This window comes from Galleria mellonella, unplaced genomic scaffold (genome assembly GCF_026898425.1).
Source record: "Galleria mellonella isolate WM207_F2 unplaced genomic scaffold, CSIRO_AGI_GalMel_v1 utg1260, whole genome shotgun sequence".
Lineage (NCBI taxonomy): Eukaryota > Metazoa > Arthropoda > Insecta > Lepidoptera > Pyralidae > Galleria > Galleria mellonella.
The window spans coordinates 604903-624571 of NW_026441985.1; the positions used below are offsets into that span (position 1 = coordinate 604903).

The window sequence follows — 19669 nt, forward strand, 5'->3', positions numbered from 1 at the left end:
ACTATTTATATCATACCGTCGTGTGGTCCCGGCATAGAATAGGTCACCCCTTCCATTCCTGTGGGAGTCGTAAGAAACAACTAAGGGAACTTAATGGTAGAGGAATAAGCACCAGCGTCCCTCTCAAAACATTAATAACTGAATGGTAACTTCGCCTGCGCTAACGGTATACGCTGGCGGGGCACCAGTGAGGGATGATAAGTGAGGATGAAGCAGGTCAGTTAGCCCACCGTGACGAATCTAACAATAAATCAATCATGGTTTCCAGAGAGAACCACGAGGAGGTTTATCTGACAGGGTATATTGCTAGAAATGTAGCTACTAATTCCCATTACTAAAAATCGCTTCTCTCCCCAAACCGCCTTACTATACTTGTACAATAGTACCGTTATATTTATTGTCTTGCTTATTTCCTATATTGTATATATTATATACTTATGCAAATAAAGTATACTCATTCAATTATTAAAAGCCTAAATGCGGTTGCCAACCCGCTTGCCAAGCGTGGCAACCACTGGCAAAACTACTCTTATAAGGAAGGCTTATGTTCATCAGTGGTGGGTGGCTAATATGATGATACTGATGATATCATAACATATCATATCATTAATCATATATCACATTATATTAAATTAGTTAGGTTTTTGCCTTCTCGACTTATGTCGGCTTTAATATATACCCTGTTCTTTAATTCACAGGAACAATTTTGCTATATCTAAACCTATTGATATTTTTTTTATCCTTCTCCTACCTTGTCCTCTCCTTTGTTGAGTGTTTACTGAATTTTTTAAATGGTTGTATGTTCGATGTATGAATTGTGTTGAATGATTCTGGTATATTTTGGCGGTTTTGTGGTTGATAACTACTCGTACTGTGTCTTGAATGTGATAATTTACTATATTACATGTGGATATGTTATCTTATAATACTTTTCTAAGTATGGTTGATGTGTGTACGACCGATTATAATACATTATATTATTGATCTTGTTTAATCAAAATATTCCGGGTCAAAGCCACATACATGATACAACAACGAAAGTTCAAGGTACTTCGACCTGTCTGTATATAGGTTAGAAGTTTGGCCTGGTTCTAATCTAGCAGCTTGATATGTTCTATTCTCTTGGGCAGAGGCAGCGGTTACTTGTATTCAGCCGTTGGAAATTTCCCAGCGCGCAATTTGTGAAAGTTAGCACTTTTGTTCCATATATTTTTTTCAACTAAAGATCTAGACCGAAAGTATGAATTTCTTATCATGATATAACTAGTTACTTTAGAAATCATACATAAACAGTGTAATAATTGAAAATAAAATCCCTTTAAAATGACATTAGAAGTTCGTAGAAAAACAGTCTATATCTGTAGAAAGAATTACTTTGAGGAAAATTATTTTATTGGGATTTTATTCCTTTGATTTCTTTTATGTTGACTTATAATTTATGACACAGTTTTTCTGTGATATATTTTATTTTATTTATTATTTTTGCGGAAAGTTTGCAACTATAATAACTTAATAATTAAATATATATGACAACGATAAGCTAATTAAAAACTACCACATATACTTAATGAAAATTTAATTAGTTATAGTCTAGATAATTCATAAGTGTGCAAACATAAACTAAACATCGTTAAAATTACTTAATTATAATTTTCGATGTTTTTTCTTATATAACTACTGCTACTATTTATTGATAAGTTTATCATAAAATAAATAATTTATAAGAGGGTGACTTGTACAAAAGTCGTTTGATTGGGCACCTCTATCTAATTCGTGTTTCTAAATTAAAGCAGTTATATTTTCATGACTGTGTTTCAGTGTGAAGGGTAGGATATAGCAGTGAATTTACAGTGTACAGAGGAAATAACACCTGAGTCCTCAGGAATAGCAACGCATGGGAAGTATCATGGACGAAACATTATACACTATTATGTTTATCATACTGCTCATGTCTATAGGTGACGGTTACCACTTTCCATCAAGTAAACCATCAAATTATTTGTCAATTTAAGTTACAAGTTGTAAAAAATACAAATTCTCTCACGCATATAAAATTACATTTTACTATTTACAAAATGAGTATAGACTTATGTTAAATCTAAGATAAATATAAAGTTTTCTTTTAATACTAATTAGAATAAAATAAATATAATAAACGAAAATTATTCGACTGAAACAAATAACTTTATACTTTCGTGTGTATCGTTTAATATTGGTTTTAACTTTATTGATTTGGTTCTTTCGCACCACTGCATCGATATCCTTATTGCGAAGTTGTAACCACCTTGTTACATTAATTAGAGAAATGTTGCTTTGGGGCAGAAATAGGTACATATAAACCAATCCACAGAAATCGCACAAAGCTGTACTTGAAGGGAGTTTTTATTTAAATAACTCTGTAATAAGTCAACTCAGAGTTTGCAGCACGAACATTTTCCTATTAATGTCGAAAAGTTTAAAGAACAATGTATCAATATATTTTTTTTATTTTTTAGAATTTCCTCTTGCCGGTGCATTTTAGCTGCATCAGCAAGAGATGTTCTCTATCAACATACACGCTAATGATTTTCCATTTCCTTCTAACAAAAATAACAAACAGATATTGAAATTACATAAATAGTTAAATTATTGAAAAAGTGATAGAAAAAAAGTTCACGATTATTCCTAAATGAGTCTTCGTACCAGATTTTTGTTTAGAATTGGATAGATTATGTATTGTTTGAAAAAGAAAATGATACGAAATAAAAATGAGCTAATACTGATACACCGTTAACTTGATGTTGTATTTTTTTTTTTTGTAAAAGGGACAAAAAAAAATTTAAACTAAATCTCTATAATATTGGCCAGTGTTAATTTTACTTGCAAAGTTTTTTTTAATGAAAATAAGGTAAAGTAAATTGGAGACAATCTTTTTATGATGTCACGATCTGTTACTGGATTGGATGTTATACTTCCAACTATTTTATTGATATTATCTAGAAACAAAATATCTTGCAAACGACTATAAATTATTGTGACAAACAACAGCTACATACCAACTGAAGTCTTTCTTATAACCGTTTTTTATACGTAAGAATTGTTTTTTGTATTATTGTTTTTTACTCATAGCTTTCTTTGTAAGCGGAAGGTTATACGAGTATAAATAAAGTTATGTGAATGTTTGCAACAGTACTGAGTATCAGGAACAAAATATATGTAGTAGCCTGATTTAATAAAAAAAATATCACTGCATGAAAAAAAAACGTCCTCTCTTCCAAAATTTGCACTGCTGTGTGCACAGTGTTACAGTTGTACTTATATGCAAGGCTTTAACAGTAACAAAATGTATTTTTTTATGCAACTTAGAATGGCAAACAAGCTAACGGCCCACCTGATGGAAAGTGGTAACCGTCGTCTATAGACATGAGCAGTACCATGGACATAACAGAGTATACTGTTTCATCCATGATATCTCTCATGCATTGCCATTTCTGAGGACTGAAGTGTTTTTCTTCTGTACTCTGTAAATTCACTGCCATATCCCACCCTCCAAACCGAAACACCGCCATGCAAACACAACTGCTTCACGGTAGAAACACAAATGGATCAGAGGTGCTTAAGCAAACGACTTTTAAATTTTATTATTTATTATTGCTATATTTTATTATTTATATGCTATTTATTTATAACTATACAAGAAAGTATTTAATCAGTTATTATTACACACTCCCTTTATAAGGACGGAATGTACTCAATCAAGGTATTAATAAGTTTAAAATGAGTAATTTATTACCTGTCAAAGGAAATTCCCGTCAGTGTGAACACACTGGCCGCAACCGTCACGTTCGCGATGAAATTACTCAGCTGACAATACCGGACTCCGAAAACCCAGTCACTGAAACAAAATATTAATTATTATTATTTTTTTGTTATTATAACTGTTGTATATCGCGATTTTGCTTATGTAAGTTAATACAAAAGTTTACTTCTAAACGATACGACATCGTAACCTTCAAGAAAGGGGGGAAAGGATTGTTAGTAATGCGGACTACCAGTCTCATTGCTAACAATACACCCTGACAGGTCAACCTCCACTTGGTCCCTCCCCCCTCCTAGAAACCATCGTGCTGAATTCCAGGTGTATTCATCACGATGAGTTAACTGACCTGTTTTTTTTATTCTCATCTATCATTCCTCACTGGTGCCACGCCAGCGTATATATATAGCGCAATCGAGGTTACCATTCCATTATCATCCATTAAAAAAAACCTTCAAGAAAAGAGTATATTCCTCTTCATAAAGTCAGCAGCACACCTGCAATTCTTTCAGTGCAGCAGGTGCCCATAGGTGGCGGTAGTCACCATCAAGTGAATCGCATGTCCATTTGCCCTCTATAAGTTAAAAAATTATATCTCTTAATCTAGGAAATAACAGACGTCAATATTTCAAATTTCATTCAAGTTTGTCTAATCGTTAATTTATTTACATACTTTTGTACATTTACTTTTAATATAAATATCAGGTCGTTTAATTATTACTAACAAACATTTTTAAAATCTATTTTTTTTTCTATACTTAGCACATCAGTAGACTATCCTGTCATATTTTGTAATTAAAATATTAAATATCTAAAAGTAAATAATTATTATAAAATATTTAGAAACATAAGGGTTTTGTACTAATTTAACTACTTTTTTGATAAAAAAAAACACACACACTAAACAAAAGTAATATTTTCGAATCAATGAAAAATTATTTAAAATATACATACACATACAAGTGACAAAAGTTATGTATGCACAAAAAATAAAATTAAAAATAATAATAAAAACCTAATAATTAATAATACATTAATTTCGTACTAGGTTGATTGTTCAGAATGCTCTATAGCATTAAGTCAGCCTTTAGTACCAAACATTTTTTTTGTAATGTTGATTACATTAAAAGAATAAATAAATAAATAAACTTACACTTTTTAAGTTGATTAAAATCATTACTATCTCTCTGAATCGCAATGACTATTACAAATGAGGTTGCAACCGTTGGATTGTGTAATTTTACAAAATGGCTCTCAAGAATATTGCGTATAAACCCCTAATGATCCGTCCCTGTGGAACGATTCCTGCTAAATCCCCATTCTGCGTCCCACTGGCATACTTCCCAGTAATGATTGCAGGAAGTGATAACAATGTCATTATTTAGAAGCACTGATACTTTTTGATACACGTATATTATTACTGTTAATGATTACGTAGAATCAGAGTTGTAGAATTAGTTATTCATCTGTGGGTCTAATTATAATTATTGCTGTTGTTCTCTTGTAATTTTGATATTATTTTTAGTATATAATACATAATAATAATAATAAGTCCACGTAATTACACCAATCAGCTGACTCTCAAACTAGGTTACCTTGTGTTTTAAGATATCAGGCAACAAATATCTGTCGGCACGACCCGGAATATGCAGATCGAGCGAATTCAGTAATGTTCGTTTTCTAAATTAGGCCGACCGAAAATCGAAGCCGGAACCTCATTATATAAAAAAATATGCCTATCACGTATATTTTATATGATATTGACCTTTGATTAATTTTTGATCGATTTTCTAGCTTTGTATGCATGTGTATTGCAACCCACAGCTTTAACTGTGTCAATAAAGGTAATATATGTATATATGTATGTGTATGTGTGTGAACCTCAAGCTGTGGAATAAACTCTCTGAGGGCTCTGTGCTATCTCCAACGCTGTTTCTGCTACATATTAATGATATTTTTTTTTTATCCTTAGGTGATATTCATTGTCATGCAGATGACAGCACTAGGGATGCTCATTATACGGGTCGTACCAATGTCCCTCGTTCCATCGTGGAGGACAATTGTGAACAGCTTGTATCTAAAATCGAGAGAACGTGAACTGGAGTTTCTGATTGGCGACGACAAAACTTAGTCCAGTTTAACCCCGCTAAGATATGAGCTTGCGCGTTCACCGCTAAAAAACCATTTGCTGTGGCTCCATAGTTCCAGAGCACGTCTCTTAACATCTCTAAAAGCATTGGGATCCTTAGTATCGATATCTCTAATGACGTAAAGTTCCATGGCCACCTCTAAGATAAGGTGAAGCTGGCATCCAAAAAACTCGGAGTGCTTAATAGAGCGAAGCATAATTTCACGCCGGATCAGAGATTAATGCTCTATAAATCGCAAATCCGGCCTCACATGGAGTATTGCTGCCACTTATGGGGCAGGAGCACCTAATAACCAGCTTGAACCCTTCCACTCGGTGCAACGATGACCTATGAAAATTGTCGATGATCCTAGGCTTACAAGCGGTATCGAACCCTTAAGTCTTAGGAGAGATTTTGCCTCACTCTGTGTTCTACCACTTCTACAACGAAATATGCTCAGAGGAATTGTTTAATATGATGCCCACGGCTATTTTCTACCGTCGTACGGCTCGCCATCGACAGAGTGTTCACCCTCATATTCTACAGCCTAAATGGTCACATACAACGCAGTTCAGAGATGTTTTCTACCACGAACACTCAGGTTATGAAATAAACTCCTTGCTGAGGTTTTCTGAGAAACTATAGCATGGGGTTCTTCAAAAGGGGCGTAAAGAGGTATCTTCAGGGTCAACAATGCGCGCATAATACCCCTGGTATTGCAGGCGTTTATAGGCTACGGTAAACACCTACCATCAAGTGGGCCGTACGCTTGATTTCCATCTCAGTGGTATAAAAAAAGACATTTTTACATACAGTAACAAACATACAAATATATTTATCAACTTTCACATTTATAAATATCAAAAACATTCTGTGTCGCATAAATATATCGTTTTTTATTATGTATATAAACATTCTGATACTTTATTCATATTGAATGAGAATGCGAGACAGTTCATCCTCTTAGTATTCGAAGAGCTTGATAATAAATGAAATGTCGAGAGATTTGTCTTCATTCTAAGAACATTACACAATATGTGATGACACATTCAATGCTGTTTGTAGATTTGTGAATTGGGTCATTACATTACCCACTTTTTAGGCGACTTTCAAAAGGCGATCGCTTTTACCAGCCTATATTTTTTTTTATTGAAATTACTTATTTCATTTTGAAAATAAACGAATACATATATATTTATTTATTTATATATCTATCTTAAGATTATTCCTAGAAGTCTGCTATAAAAGGCAAGAATAAGAATTGTTTTAAGCAATCTTTTCCATATAACGCGAACAATCTAAACAATGAAAATTGCATTCTTGTGGAATGCGCCTAATTGAAATTTTCTGGAACGCTTGTAAGTATATGCTCTGTATACTTCAAATTGCTGTGTGGTCCCAGAATAGAATGGACTACCCCTTTCTTTCTCGTATGTGTCGTAATAGGCGACTAAGGGAACTTAATGGTCGAGGGATGGGCAGCAGCATCCGTCTTAAAACATAATCAAAAGTCTAATTACGTTTACCAACCCACTTGTCAAGTATGGCAACTACTGGCAAAACTCCTCTTTATAGGGGAGGCCTATGTCCAGCAGTAAACTGTGAACGGCTGGTATAATGATGATGATGATAATACTTCAAATATAAATAAATGTATAATTCCATTATATGAAGATAGCTTACATTAATCACTTTTATAATTTGCTGCAGCTCAGTACAATATCGTACAATTATATCGTTACGATATAATATGTTAGCAAAATTTCTTTCATTTTCGGCGACAATATTATAGACGATATTGTGAATTGTCATTCCTTTTTTACCAACTTCCTTTACTCAATTCCTCTTTTTACTCAATCTCTTCTCCACACATTCATATCTACATGGCGAATACCATCCACAAATGCATTCCCAAGAAGAGTTGATGTCAGACAGACGGCCGATCGTAAAACCTAAAGCCTTCATGTAATATAAATAAAATCATATTAGGCTGACCCAAAATAATTGAAATAAGGACGGGAAGATGATGATGAACCAAGCAATGAGAATTTAGAGGATTTGAGCTAAGATTTGAACTGGAATTTAATAAAAAATTTCGGACGATAGATTAATATCATTCGAATGATCTACTATTGCTTTTTATATATATTTTGATATTGTAAAAAAAGCTTCATTTACTTATTAGCTTTTACCTACGACTTCGTCCGCATAACCGGGATATATTTACTAATTGAGATAAAAAGTAGCCTATTCTTCATTACATATAATACATGTATACCAAATTTCATAGTGATTGGTCAAATCATTGAGATCCTAGAAGGCATCAAAGAAACAAACTCAATTTCATATTTATAATATTAGTAAGGATTATTTACACATTACTAAAGGAGTTACAAAAAAGTTTTAATGTAGAAAAGGAACTAAAATAGGTGATAATGGAAAAAAAAAATATTTGGTTACTCTATAACTGTATTTTCCCCAGAAAACTTGCAAATGATTAAGTGAATTGATAGAAATTGATTGGTAGTTACTGTACATAATGGTGTTATCAGTATTAAATAATATATATTAGTATTATATTTATTACTAGCTTTTCCCCCCTTCTTTGTACGGATATAAAAAAACCAGTGAGGTAGATCACTTAGAGATGGCGTATCAAAATAAAACAAACGCCAGTTTTTAAGCTTGACCTTCAGGAATTGTGAAAACCAATTCAGAGCAATAGTTTTTGCATGATGCCGGTACAAACATGCAGACAGATAGACGAATTTTCTAAAAAATATTGTTTTAGTCTCTATAAGTATAATACCCCTCATATTAATTTTTCTTAAATATCTCCCATCTACAGATATGGGAGATTATTAAGAAAAATTAGGAGAAGTCAATAAAATCGATTCTGAACTCACAAAGAAAGCTTGTACAATAAAATAAAAATAATTGAATCGTCTCCTCCTTTTCAAATAAGTTAAAATAAAAATGAGATAAAGAGAGAGAAGCGTTACAGTAAAAGTCAATTTGTATTCCAGTAACAATTCCATGTCCATTACCTTAACACGTAATAGATTTAACTGTCTGTATTTTACAGTAAGGCCATTTCAAATTGTACACAGATGTACACGGAATAATATTGTTCATTATATAATATTTTCCTTATAATGTACATGAAAGAAATATTTTGAACAAGGTCTTTCTATAATACTCTCATTATTATAATTCATAAATTCAATTCTACATTTCCATTATCTTCTATTACATTTTGAATTTTTCATACTTACATGTTCAATACAAATAAATATATTTAAAATTGTTCTATTATAATGCTTAACAGTAATAAATTTATTAAAAAAAACTTTTGATAGATCTCTTTTTTTTTTTATACCACTGAGGTGGCAAACAAGCATACGGCCCACCTGATGGTAAAAATGCAATACCAGAGGTATTACGCGCGCGTTGCCGACCCTGAAGAAACCTCCTTACCCCCCTTTTGAAGAACCCCATGCTGTAGTCTCTCGGGAAAACCTCGGCAGGGAGCTCATTCCATAACCTGAGTGTTCGTGGGAGAAAGCATCTCTGAAACCGCGTTGTACGCGACCATTTAGGCTGTAAGGTATGAGGGTGAACTTCCTGTTGATAGATCTCTCCCCGTGGCTAACTAAACCACGTAGATAGATTTGGAGTAAAAAATCCAAAGCAAAACGAAAATAACCAATACAGTCGGAAAGATTGTGAAACATAAGTAGCAAGGGCTATATAGCTCTAAGAGAGGCAAATGCAGTTTACGGCAACCTTCAATAAATAGAGTATCCTCCTCAATGATATTGCAGGGAGCCCCAATGCATGCAAATGGCTTAGGACCGTTCCCAATGGTGGTTTAGGGGGAGGGCTATGTTCGGCAATGAACCGAATAGCTAAAATAACAATAAATTTAAGATTGTGTTTCACAAAAAATCTTTCAATTGTGGCAAAACTAGTTATTTTGATTTAAAAACAAAACTACTGAAATAATTTTGATTACATTTCTATAAAATAAATCTGTAAATATATAGTATTAAATAAAAAAATAATTTTCCAAATCGGTGTATAACTTACGGAGTTATGAGGTAATAAACAAACAAAATACAATCGAATTAAGAATCTCCAACATATTGAAGTCGATTAAAAATAAAATATTATTAATTTTGTATTAATTGAAAATCATATATATGTACGTATGATTTTAAATTACAATAAAAGTGAATTAATTCGGATCGATTGTAACCGAACTCATAACTGAACTCACACATTTGTACCACTCTTTCATCTTCTATCATTATTTGACATACTTATTAATGCAATGCTGTTAATTTATAATCTTTATGTAGATTTGTGTATCATAGAAAACTATATTCGTATTAATATAATCGATTTCAACTTGTTATAGCGGTACTCCGTTATACTAAAACTATATTACTTCTGTAACATATATTTCATTTTTATAAAAAAAGGGTCATTAAATATAATATTAGAAACTTTTGAAAGAAAATTTAAGGCACGTAAAAATCACTTCTTAATACACATTTACATATAATTATTTATACATAGACCTTCTAATTAATGTTTACTTATGAAACTTCACAGACTTTCAAAAGAAAATATTGAACACGTAAGAACAACCATTCATACAACTTTAATCTAAATAACAATTTACATATAAAATATACAATTCCAGAACATCAAAGTTCCATACAAATTTTATTCATAACTAGCTTTTTTCCTGCTGCTTTATACGTGTGAATTTCAGAAGTAAGAAAATCAATGATTTTGATTACTTCTCAATAGGGTATCAATTTAAAACACACTAGATTTTAACTATGAAATCTGCATCCAATTTGATGCAATAGTTTTGCTAAATATAGGTCCAAACAGACAGACATCTGAAATTTCTAAAAAGTATTGATTTGACGTTTGTTGATCTTATTAAGATCCCTCATATTCATTTTTCTTAAATATCTCCCATATATAGACGTCATCTAGTTACTACTTTTATTATATTAGTAAGATAAAATGTCAATGATAACTCTTAAGTAATAAATGATTACGTATTTGATAAATAACATATAGTGTCCATTACAAAGGTTTCTTTTTTAAAAACATATTTATCAGTATTTACTTTTCAATTTGAAAAGCTGATTAACAATTTTGTCGTTAATTTAAAAGCCCAGCTTTATAGATAGTTATCGTAATTATATGTCCAATTTTATTGTTATATAAAAACCTATTAATGTCCCTCCACTGGATACATATTGAGTCTCTACTTATGAAAGTGGGATATTAGTTCACTACTGATGACAACACATGGTTGAGAAGTCTTGATATATTTTTATTTTAAATTGTTCTTCTCTATACTAATATCTTATACTGAGTTTATCTAGTTATAGAGAAGTGATATTTAATAATGCGGTTGAGCCCTGTTGCTAGCAATACCATATCAGTTTGACCTCTACGTGATTCCTCTAAACACTCTTGTAATTATTTCCACAGAAGTTAGTCACGGTGGGCCAATTGACCTAATTTCATCCTCACCTCACCTCATGAGGCCATGTGTTTCCACGTGGATGAAGTTGAAGTAAACAAGCTAGTTTACTTATTTATTTATTATTTATTGACTACATTACAAAAAAAATATTCTGTACAAAAGGCGGACTTTTTCTTATACTATATAATAATAATTATTAGTATTCTCTTCCAGTCAACCTTTGAAAAACACAAGTGTAATTTTGCAATGAAAAATGTTAGTGAAATACTATTAAAATAAATAATAGAACAATTATAGATTTATCTATATTGACTCGGGGGAAAAAGATTGTTAGTGATGGAGTCTAACAGCTCCATTGCTAGTCATATACCCTATCAGGTCGACCTCCACGGGTTTCCCTTATAAACCATCTTGGTTAATTCTTGTGGAATTCGCGATGGGCTAACTGATCTGCTTTCAACCTCTCTTATTACGCAGGCAGGATTACCAGTCCATTTTTACCCATTTAAAAATCTATATTGACTCACAAATTATACAATATATACAATAAAGTACTACTACAGATTATGATCATATAGATGTACTTTGGTTCAATTGCATAACGGCAATTTATTTTAATTTATTTAATTGGCTTCATTTAATTGAAAAATGAATTTTACTTTATTACTGAATGTACAATTTATTTCCTTTTACAAATAAAATAATTGCTATATTTGCTATCATGGCAGACATTGTCACATTGTTCTATTTAAATTTAAAAATTTACTTTTTTAAGTAACCTAAGTAACCTTAATTGGCTTGTTACAGATATACATATATATTTCGGACAGTGCAATCAATCAAATATTAAAAACATATATATATATATATATATATATATATATATATATATATATATATATATATATATATATATATATATATATATATATATATATATATATATATACTTCAATCTAATCTGAATATCGACTTTAGTTTATTGCTAATGACAAATAATGATTTATTGATATAAATTATGTCACACTCTTGAAACTCAGCAATTAGATTGGATTTAAATTGGAAATGCGTTCACATTGGCAACACAAGTGTTATGCATTTATCAAAGCAGTATCAACAGTATGAAATAAACCGATTACAGTATTAACACAAATTCAAATTCAAATTCAAATTCAAATTCAAATTAAAAATAATTTATTCATGTAGGACATTTTAGCCGCTTATGAACACACACAGTATCAGAATAATACCATATTGATAACTCAATATAATACGTCATATTAAGTTATCAATATAGCGTGTCGTATTATCTTATGTTTGAATTTAGACTTTTGAAATTGATTTGAAATAATTTTTACAATGATAGTCATTTCGTGTGAAATAATAATAATAAAAGCATGAGAAATTGTCACATTACACGGCAGATTTAATGGAGATTCATTCAAATATCCACCCCCTGTATTCTCCTCTTAAGAATGGAATTTCCGAAAATCCCTTGTACTCGCCTACATTAGAAAAGCAATTTTCATTCCGAACTTCGTGCTTGAAAGCTTTATTGACGCAATTCCAGATTCATGAGTTAAATTGATGATGACGATCAAGGTGGCGTTGTAGTAAACTACTGCCTTACCTTCCGATGATTGTAGGTTCGATCCATGCATAATATGATTTACCAGAGGGAGACTTTGTACAAAAGTCGTTTGCTTGGGCACCTCTGTCCCATTCGTGTTTCTACCGTGAAGCAGTTATATTTGAATGGCTGTGTTTCGGTTTGAAGGGTGGAATATGGCAGTGAATTTACAAGGTACAGAGGAGTAACACCCGAGTTCTTAGTATCATGGGCGAAACAGTATACTCTGTTATGTCCATGGTACTGCGCATGTCTAAAATTAACTCTAATTGTTATAATATATATTTTTTTAATGTTTTTTTTTTTAATTTAATTCACTCATAATCCTTTTTTCTGATATTGCTCACAACTTAGATTACATGTTTATTTTTGTTATTTACTTAGTTTTCTTACACTGTATAATTATGTTAAAGTGAATGCTGTGAATACCTATAATAGGCATGTGCATTAATACTGTATTATATTTAGTGTTTGTTATACCTATATGTTATAATGCAATATGCTGTTGGTGTTCCTTAAATAAATAAATAAATAAATAAATAAATAAATAAATAAATGTCTATAGGCGACGGTTACCACTTTCCATCAGGTGGTCCGTCAGCTTGTATGCCATTCTAAGTTGCATAAAAAAGTACATTTCTATACATTAAAATATCAGCCTGAGTATTTTCTATCTCAATAGATACGTATTTACGTACAAATAAATTAAGTGAGATAATAATAATAATTTTTATTGCTCATATATTTATAACAGTTTTAACATTGTTGAAATCATTATCAACTATTTAAGATTAAATTAATACATGTATTATATACATGCTGTTATGATATAATGTAAAATAATGAACGTATTATATATTTATTTTTTTATATTATATGTTATATTCGTGCGATAGATTAATTAGTAATACGTCCAGTGTTATTTATTAATTACTATTTCATTTCTCCAATAAATTTTCCAATATTAATAACACAAAAGCGAAATTTCTGAATACCAACAAATAATACCGGCCAACAAATATCCACAAACAAAATTCTGTAATACAATGAATGTTATTAACATCGATACATACGAGGCATTAATTTATTTTACGGGCAATTATTTCTCGGGCAAATTCATAAGCCTGTACCAGTCTGGATCTAGATTTATTGATTACAAAGAGATTGGTGACGTGCGGAAAATTGGTACTGAAATAATATTACGAGAACGTAAAACTTTATTGCGACCACAAAGATTCTGTTATAAAAACTGATTACCAACATCTCATATTGTTTTATAATAAAACAGATATCGTAGTTCATTTCTGATATAATTTACTTGTCTAAAGATTTTATTCCACAAACAGGAAATTTTATGAAAAAGAGCAACTAAAACTAGATAGATATTTTATATGATAGATGATATTTTCTGTCTATATGTATCTTGTGGCTTGACCTGTGGTCATATTGTGATACTGAATAGCGTATAGTATAAAATCCTAAGACTTTTCAATGAAACTTATTTTAAATGAGAGATGAATAAAATTAGAATGCTACGCATTCGAATTGCCAGCTCTCTGTTAGCTGCAACCTAGCGTTGCTAGGTGGCAACCCTTATGTTGCTGGCAATTTTATCAGACGGCTTTTTTTAACCGACTTCAAAAAAAGGAGGTATTATTCAGTTGCATTTTTTTAAAGTTTGTTACTACATAACTACAACTGACGGAGTTGTAAACTGATTTAGAAAATTCTTTTTTTATTTGAAAGGATATACTTATATACTGGTCATATAAAAATTATATCAAAATCGGTTCAATAATTTAAATGTTAGATCAAAATAAATAATATTGTCAAAATTGAAGTTGATATTTTCGAAGGGCACTAGCTTTAATTATTAACATATGTGATACTTTCTAATTCAGTTCAAATGTATAATTTAAAGTGACATATTTTATATATCGTTTTCCAGTTTCATCCTACTTACAGTCATTTTTTTTATAGACTACAAGTAAGTAAATTTTAGTTACGATTTACCATATCAAACATTTACTCCTATAAAATTCACTAAAAGGCACTTTTGCACTTCGCCTTTCCAGCGTGGATATACTCTTATAGGTGCATTAGTGCTCTAGGTTAATAGTGACAGATGTGTATTATGACTAGTGTTATTACATAAGAGCATATAAATTTTCATTATGCAAATCTTTGTATCCTCTACGTTTAGTCGTTACTAAACTTGATAACAATCTACACAACATCTCACACAGGGGACTTGTTAACTGAAAGATGTCGTTACAGCCTCCCATTCCATTAGGTTTGTGTGTGGAATTTTAGCTAAATTAACTCGGCGAATCATGATTAAAATTTAACACTTACAGGCACTAAAAATAATCATCCTATATAAATATAGTGATAATTTATCACATAGAGTGCGTGCGTGCATGCGTGCGTGCGTATGTGCGTGCGTTCGTGCGTGCGTATGTGCGTGCGTTCGTGCGTGCGTGCGTACGTGCGTGCGTACGTGCGAACGTGTGTGCGAGCGTGCGAGCATGCGTGTGTGCGTGAATGCATGCTTACGTGCGTTCGTGCGTGCATGCGCGCGTGTGTGCGTGTATGTGTGTGTGTGTGTGTGTACTTTCTTATTTCGATTTTTTTTATTTTTGTTCGACCCCTGTCACTTTAGTATAAAATATATAAATAGCTCTTTGGTGCTGCGTATAGCCTAAACAACTATATGATTTTTAATAAAATTGGTACCATTAGTTACAGAATAGATAACGACAGCATTAAATATACATGGCTGTCATGAACTATCATGACATTACGAAAGCCTTTTTGCTTTAGAAAAACAGTCGAGTTATGTGACTTATCACGTTCACTTATTCACGAAATATGTATGACATTATTTACAAAATATGTAGATTCAAGTTGTGAGCGAAATAAAAAGTGTTCTTTATATCGTTTTGTATGATTAATGACAGACTGTCGACTTAAGGGTTTGATTTAACGCGTCATCCATTCGAGCATACTTGAATATCAAAGAGTTTATCAGGCATAAATTAAAACACAGATACCAGTGAATAAATGAATGCGAATGTGAACTACACTAAAACTGAATTATAATATACTAGTCACGACTTTTTCCGCATGACCGGTATATTTTCATTGGCCAGTATACTACAATACAATACAAACAACTTTTTTATTTTTAAAGTGGTTAACATTGACAAGGACAAATAGTAGTCATTTAAAGTATAAATAGTTTTTCTTGAAGAAGGACATAGAGTACTATATTTCCTAAGCCAAGAAATAAAAACAAACAAACAAACAAACTCACTTTCACATTGATTATATTAGTAAAGAGCATCCTCTTGACAACAAAGTAAGCAAATCCTATAAATTATAATGAGGCTTTTATTAAATAATTTTGGATTATAATTATGTTTTAACTTCTGAAATGTCCTACCAGTCTCGAACTTAATCATTATTATCATCATATCAGCCTTTAACTCTTCACTGCTGAACATAAACCACTCCCTTAGGGGAGTTTTCGAATTAGCAACCGCAGTCAGGCTTTATAAATGTTTAAAAAAGGACACTGCTGCCCATCTCTCGCCATCCCTTAGTCGGTTTTTAAGACACCCACGGAAAAGGAATAAAGGCCGTCTATTCTATGTCAGGACCAAACGGCCAACTTAATAAGAGACCTTATTAATTAGTGCACGTCACAGCTTTGTCGCGAGCAGCCAAATAAGAGCTCCTATCGAGTTCGAAACTAACCGAGTATACCCGAATTTAAAACGTAAGCAAAGCCGTTATAATTTATATTACAGTATGACTCACAATAGTCACTGTTCGAGTTTTGCGTTATTGTTAAATAATTTGTTTTCATATATTTCTTAGTTGTTTTCATAAGAAACCAGACATAAAAAATAATCCTAATATGCTTAAGTACTACTAAGCTACAAAGTCGGCCAAGGATATTAATGTCTGTAATCGAACATGTAATTTAGACAAGTGGTATTAATTGTCCTCATATTAATTTGTGTACCAAAATGTAACGGTACCTATCATAATTTATGAATTATAAAATAATATAATATTGTATAATAATAGTTATTACGTAAATCATAGTTATTATTACATAAATACTTTACTAAATATAATCGACTGTTACTAACAATATTTTTTTAATAATATTAAGGTGGCAAACAAGCGTACCAAATACAAACAAACAGTAACAATGAATACGAGACGATTATTGTAATATACTTAAATTATACGTAAATAAAATAAATCGATCATGCAACTTCGTTTACATATATACATAGGCTTCCATCGTAATTATAAAATAAAGTTTGGGTTTTCACATTTTTGTTTTTGTCAGTCAATTTACACTCATTTTTACGCCACCTATTATCAAGTAGAGAAAATACACTAGTCGATAATGAAAAGCCCATAAACTTAAAAATAAATAGATAGATAAATATTCTTTATTTTTTCCTCCAAAAGATTAAAATAGTAAACTTATTATATACAAAAACAATTACATGAAATGATCATACTGAGAAAACAGTGGGTAGCCTTATCACTTCTAGACAATCTTTAAATGGAGAGGAGTTATTATAAACTTTATAGGCTATAACTATATTACGGTTTTATTATATTATATAAAGATTACTTTGATTTTCTATATTATTTACCGATCTTCCATGAAGCTTACCTAAATTCCAATACGTTCAAGATCGTTTTAACTACTCTCTTAGCAAGAAGCTCTTTCCCTTAAATTGTTGAAATGATTATGGTATATTCATGACTCCACTAAATTACTTGAAGTTTCCACGAATAGTACGAAACTTGGCGGGGAAATTTTGACGCTAATACATCTAGTAATATTTGCGTCGCAGTACTCTATCATTCAGCAAATGCCTCTGAATATTATAAGATACGATTAGTGACGTGTCGAGTCAAGCTTACTCGATTACTAACTCGAATACCTATTAAGTAATCAAGTACTCGAATACTCGATATACTCGTATTTAAGGCATTCGAATGTAAATTTCGAGTACTCACGGTACTCAAACAGTACTCGTATGTACATTCTTTAATAGCAAAGATAAAATTATTAGATTATATTATTAAATTTGGTAGCTTCATGAAATTTCTACACTATTTATGGACTATCATAAATTAATTTATAAGATTTTTTTACTAAAATATATTAGAAATACAATTCATAAATGCAATTCATACATCCATATTGATACAGAGAATTTAACATTATATAAATTTTTATTTTAGTATATACTCTGTATCTGAATCCTTATAAATGTATTCTTCAATACTCATTGGAAAAAGTACTCGACTCTAATAAAGTACTAAAATATTTGTTCAAGTCCTCAGACTCGAATTAGGCTTCGATTCTATTTAAAGGTGTACCAAAATACACGAATACCAAAAAGGCCGACTTGGCACTTCACAAATTTCGATGATACGCTCAATATTACAAAGCGCTGAAATCTAATTAGTTGATGTTAATAGTACAAATTCCTCTACGACTCTATCATATATTATGTAATTATGAAATTAATTTAAATCATTAGGCGCTCTGCCTATATTGTTGTGCCCTTCAGATCATCACAAACTAATGATAAAATCTTAATATATTTAATACATAAATGATGAAATCATTTTGTGATAATGCATTAAAATATTGCTATTTTTTTGTCTTCATATTTTATATAATTATGTTTTTAAGGGGCTAATAAAGGTTAGGAGGTTTCAATTTATTTATTACTGCGATTATTTGCTTGTATTGACTTCCAAATTCAAAGACTAAGATGACATGAACAAAACGCCGAGTCCAAGTCACTTGAATAACTCTTGGTTCTATTTTTAAAATATGTGTCAACATAGTTTAAAATTAAGTATTTTTTACTTACGACTTTTTACTTTGATTATACGTAACAGTAATTTTAAATTCTATTTTTAGCGTTACATTTACAAGCCAGTTAATAAATTTCAAAGGGTTCTCGATTAAGCACGCCGCATTTGACTGCTCTGTGTACATAGTATAAAAATCCACTGTAGTCATGTTACATAGAGTGACAATCCCATTTATGTAACCCATTAATCTTGCTTAAGGAGCTCTCGATATCGCAGTAACGTAAAAGGTTCTGTTAAAAAAACAACAGTTCTTTATGTTCTATAAGAACAGAGATTTTCACTTCATATTGCAATGAAAATTGATGGGTTAAAGGCGATATTGGGTCAGCATTTTTTTGTAATAATACTCACTCTTTTATATCCCAACTATTGGAATAACGATGATTCCGATGAATGTGAGCGTACTAGATATTTTTTCTAACAAACTTTTTTGAAGGATTCAAATATAAATATAAACTTTCAGTTATTTTTTACTACTGACCATTTTATCCTAATAACATTGTAATATTGTTTTAAATAAATATATTTACAATATATAGAATAAAAGTAAGAATATTAACATACTTTTAAGATAGTTTTCTATCAGCGAGACTAAATATTTTTTAACAAAAAGCAATAAATAAATAATATCATTCCATACGCATATTTTAATATGAAAAGCTTAAATTTTAGAT

At 31.0% G+C, this 19669-nt stretch overlaps 1 protein-coding gene across 1 annotated transcript in view; it reads right to left on the reverse strand.

The window, feature by feature from the left end:
- LOC113515555 (tachykinin-like peptides receptor 86C) overlaps nucleotides 1-19669 on the reverse strand; it is a 150200-nt gene that overhangs the window by 59851 nt on the left and 70680 nt on the right. The window contains exon 5 of the mRNA XM_052899946.1: nucleotides 3773-3874. Within this exon, the coding sequence (XP_052755906.1) occupies nucleotides 3773-3874 (102 nt within the window). The remainder of the gene's footprint in view (nucleotides 1-3772; nucleotides 3875-19669) is intronic.